General features: G+C 38.2%; 1 protein-coding gene across 1 annotated transcript; it reads right to left on the reverse strand.

Annotated features, from left to right (window-relative positions):
• Positions 1–1,337: 1,337 nt before the first annotated feature.
• LOC311214898 (parvalbumin, thymic CPV3) lies at positions 1,338–4,005 on the reverse strand (the record flags this gene model as incomplete). The annotated part of the gene is made up of 4 exons (XM_084295761.1): positions 1,338–1,363; positions 2,907–3,016; positions 3,439–3,571; positions 3,945–4,005. 4 exons carry the CDS (start codon positions 4,003–4,005, stop codon positions 1,338–1,340), a joined length of 330 nt encoding a protein of 109 aa, XP_084151887.1.
• Between the last annotated feature and the right edge of the window lie 588 nt (positions 4,006–4,593).

The following is a 4,593-nucleotide window of genomic DNA, read 5'->3' on the forward strand; positions in this document are numbered from 1 at the left end:
TTGATGCTCCAGGGAATTTTGGCAGGTGAGAACATTTCTTCATGTTGAGAAAGATTATTTAAATTCAGTTTAAATTTTTTTATCAGTTTGTTATTATTATTTTGCACAATAAAAGGAAAAATCTCACAATCATTTTAAATTCTCACATATCCTGAGTATCCCAGTGTATGAATAACTAAACTAAGGTGATTTAAAACATTTTGAAATGGGACAAAAATTCTATTTTTAACCATCAGCTGTTAAGAGGTGTAGGGTAATGTACACATGTTTAAAGCAGTAAATTTTTCTGGCTGGTTCTTCAGTGCTTGGCTCCCAGAAGATTCATTGGCTGTAGAGAAGGCATTAGAGGTGAGTACTCAAGGATGAATCATGATTGCGTTTGTGCTGCTGTCTAGTGAGAAAAATTTAGTGTATTTAAATGTTTTTGCTTCAGTGATGAACGTGTTTGAGGCTAAGAGGAATTTCTCAATTACTATTATGTTAGGCGACATAGCCCAGAAATACCAGCTGGAATACGTTGGAGCTTTCTCAACATGCATTTCTACAAGTCTTTCCTCCACACTTTTAGTCCTCCCTTTGAGAAAGCTTAAAAAAAAAAAAAATACCATAAAGAAGGACATCTTTTGCTTCCCCTCTATTTTTTAAAGCCTTACAGTTTATATGAAGCCTCAAGTCCACAGAGGCTTTTTCCCTTTTTTTTTAATTCTTTCCGCATGAAAACATACAATTTTTAACTTCTCTTGGTTGGTTAATGTAAAAAAATACAGCTTGAAACTGCAACACTCTCATGTAGAAACCATTTCCTAGGCAAAAAAAATAAAATACAATAAAAAAACTGCTTTTCATTTTGAAGTCAACAAGAGATGACTCTTCACCTACCTCCTAGTTATATCTGAGCCCCTAGTCTTGGCCTAAGAACTGAGGGTTTTGAGGACTTCAAGCTTAATACAGAAAGTCTATTGTAGAGAGAACTCTCACTGAGTTCAATCAGATCTATATATGAGGCTCTGATAAGATTGAGATCTTTGAGATTAACACTTTCTGTTTAAGAATTCATATGTTTCCATTTATTGTTCAAAAAAAAGCAGACAAGTTGCAGTAAGTAATTATTTTTATTGGATATTTTTAAGGGAAGTGTCTGGTAGAGTTTAGAACACGGTAAATGGTCCACACAATGAAAAAAAAATCATGAATCAGTGTTTCATTATATTATTAAGTCAGTGAACAAATAACAGACACTGTCAAGATAAATACATAAGGGACTGCTGATTTTCAAGGTTTCGGAGTTTTTCTTGCAGGTTCATCCCGATTCTATCCTGTTTGGTCTTTTTGAACCTCTAAGATTGCACCATTTCCTGGAATTCTGTGAAAAATAAGACAATATTTACAGTAGAAATAGTAAATAAAAGGATTAGGAGGAAAAGATTAATGGCTTATCAAGAGATTTAGAATCGAAATAGACAGAAAGCAATTACCTGATAAATGATCAGAGTGGAAGAAACTTGCATGCAAGAGAGACATTGCCTAAATTTCCTGTTTAGGCAGACAAATTTAATTAATCAAACAACAGATGGAAAGGCAGTGATTTGCTGACATTTATAAGGAATAATAAGTGCCCAGGGTAGTTGTAGCCTTCTCTGCCTAATAGTTATTTTTGGCAAATTTAATGGAATGGCCAATGTAGAATCAGAATAAACAGACCTTAGGCAGGATTAAACATGAATCCTTGTGTCTTACTAGCTGTTTGTAGTGCTTCAGCAGTTGAGAACTGTTGATTTAGATGAGAGGATAAAGCTAAAAATGTGTGAAGCTTCATGTGGTATTGTGGTGTTCAACAAGATACCAGCATTAGAAAATTTTTTTTAAGTTGTCTTCTGTGAGTTAAGAGCATCTGATCAATCCTGTCCCAGAAAGACTCTATTAAATATATAGATGGCTTCATAAATCATGTGTGGTTGTTCTGGCATGTTTCCTAAGGAACTGGATTTAATTCCTTCCAAAGAAGGAACAGAAGAGTCCTGTGCCCCTGGCGCAGTGAGCTGGGCAATCTGCACGGCAGCACATTCCCTGCGTGCCCTTCCCTAAACTCCTTTCACGCCTGCTGGGCAGCTTGCTTCTCGCGTGGGACAAGCTGCCGTTGGCTCCAAGCCTTTTTTGTGAGCATGTGCTTCCTATCCAAAATGAGACCCAGAAGGACAGTGTTAGGAGATGGTGAGGTTTTTGTGCTGAGCAGCCATTAAACCACAGCAGTGTTTCCAGGGGGTGGATGCAATCTGCTGCTTCCTAAAACAGCCGCTCCTTATCTGATGCGTAGCCCGGCACCGGAGGTAAATAACCTCCATCTGCACGCACAGCCTTCTGTGGTATCTTGTGTCGGGGCGGTGACACTTGATCATGCTGTTCTCCTTATTATGCAAAACTAATAGTTAACTGCATGCTGCTAGCTCCTGCACATTACGAGTGATTTCACTGAAACTAGTAGAATTCCTTTAGGGAGATACTGCTGTACATGAGCCTTTGTACGTGCTGGTGATTCTGCTCTGCAGGGCTGGCTCTTTTGTCCTCGTTTCACATGCGTGTAGCACGAGTGAACTGGTGATGCTTTACATCAGAGTAGGTAGGAGGAGAAAAAGGGAGCTGTTCCTTGCAAAGCAACTGGAAATCTATCAGTGGCGGTGAGGAAGCTGGGTAGGGTTTTTTTCTTTTCTTTTTGATTTACTCATGCATGGGGAGTTGAAGAGATGAAGCTGTAAGGTCAGGTACCAGTTCTGCACTCACACAGGTCAGTACTGAGAGGGTTTCAGCAAATTAACTGGAGGTACATTAACGTGCCATCAATATAAAAGAGAATCACGCATCACTTACAACACACCTTGAGGATCTTAGTTATATATGGAAATAAATACCTTCGGCCCCGATTTTACCATCCCCATCGTGGTCTGCAGCTGCCAAGAAAGTCTTGGTTTCTGAGGCAGTTAACACTCGGGCTCCACACTCAAACCTCTGAAGGAAATACCTAGGTGGGAAGCACCTTTGATTATGATTTTTCAGGGCATACAATTTTTTGTTGGCTGTATCATCACACTGATAGCTATCTGTAAATAGATTATCTACTACAAACACTGGAGGGTAAATTTTCTTCATGTACAGTTTTGCTTTGTAAGTCCAGCCCAGATACATTGAATTCTGCCCGCTACCAAAATCCAGCCCCAAGGAGGTGGTGTTTTTTTTCTATACTACGCAGTAATGGCAGGTATTTACTAATCTATCTTTGACTGTCAGGATTGTCTGCTCAAATGCACCATCCACAATCTGGTGAAGGGTTTATCAATATTAAGCATAACCTGAGGCACCCCTTTATGGAACAGTTCTGGAAAGAAAAAAGTGGTAATTTGTGGATAGGCTCTTACTAGGCAAAGTAACCCAGAAAATCCTTACTTGAGCTCATCTTCCTCGATAAAGCCACTTTGGTCATTGTCAAGAATCCGGAAGATCTCCTTGAGCTGGCTGCTGGTCTTTTTAGACATCCCACTGATCTGAAAGAATTTTTTGGGACTAAAGGAATCTGGAGCTGAAAATAAATTAATAAATAAATTAACCCCAGACCACTATGTTTACTGCTCCTAAATGGTCTGAGGATGCAGCTTTGTTACTTTTTAATTGTTCTAAACATGAACAGTAGGTGAAGGCTGACAAAGAATACATTTTGCTATACTGCATAATGCCCAGGTAAACATCAAGAAATCAGGGCGATAGGTTACAAACAATCTCAAACCACCCACAAATTGAAATCTCATGAACAAATGCACTGTGACAGCTGCTACGGAAAGAGACTACGGAAGTCTGTTGAGTATGTGCTTGTTCAGTATGCTTTTGGGACTGAATTAGACTTGCCATGTGTTACAGAAAATAATAGATTTTTAGGGTTTTAATTGTTTTCTCACCTTGGCAGTCCCGCAGAGCAGCAGCAATGTCAGAAGGGCTTAGAATGTCTGTGAGGCTCATGTTAAACCTGTTCAAAATAATATATTGCAAACAGATTTATGAAATGCAACTGCATCTTACAACAAATTGTTTTTTCTATGTTTTGAGGAATACTGGCTAATGATTTTTAAAGTTAGATGAACCTATTTGATCAGACTGAAATTGCTGCTGTTCCTAAGCAAATTAGAAGATCTAGTACGATACTTCTGTAAAAATAGTACTGCTGAAATAATACTTCTAAATGAGATGGATCGCGTAAACAGTATTGTGAGTTGATCTACAATTCTAAAATCTTTTTTAAGCTATTACCTGCATCCTGGTTAAGTACATCATATTAAACTCAATATTGCCATCAATCTATCAATGACTCTTACTGAAGTACATGGCAGTTGGCAATACAAATAACAGTATAGACAGTGGGAAAAAATAAAGTCAAGAATGTTTGCTTCTGTTTTCTCCCCCAACAGTTCTGAAGAATAAAAAGAAAACATACTTATCTACAGATGGTCCATCCACATGTAATTCCAGCAATCAAAATTTTAGAGCAATGGGTATTGTACTTACTACTGGTGCAGCTCTACACAGTAACATCATTTAACCAATCTCAAG

The sequence above is a fragment of the Netta rufina genome (assembly GCF_964035555.1).
Source record: "Netta rufina genome assembly, chromosome: 15".
Taxonomy (NCBI): domain Eukaryota; kingdom Metazoa; phylum Chordata; class Aves; order Anseriformes; family Anatidae; genus Netta; species Netta rufina.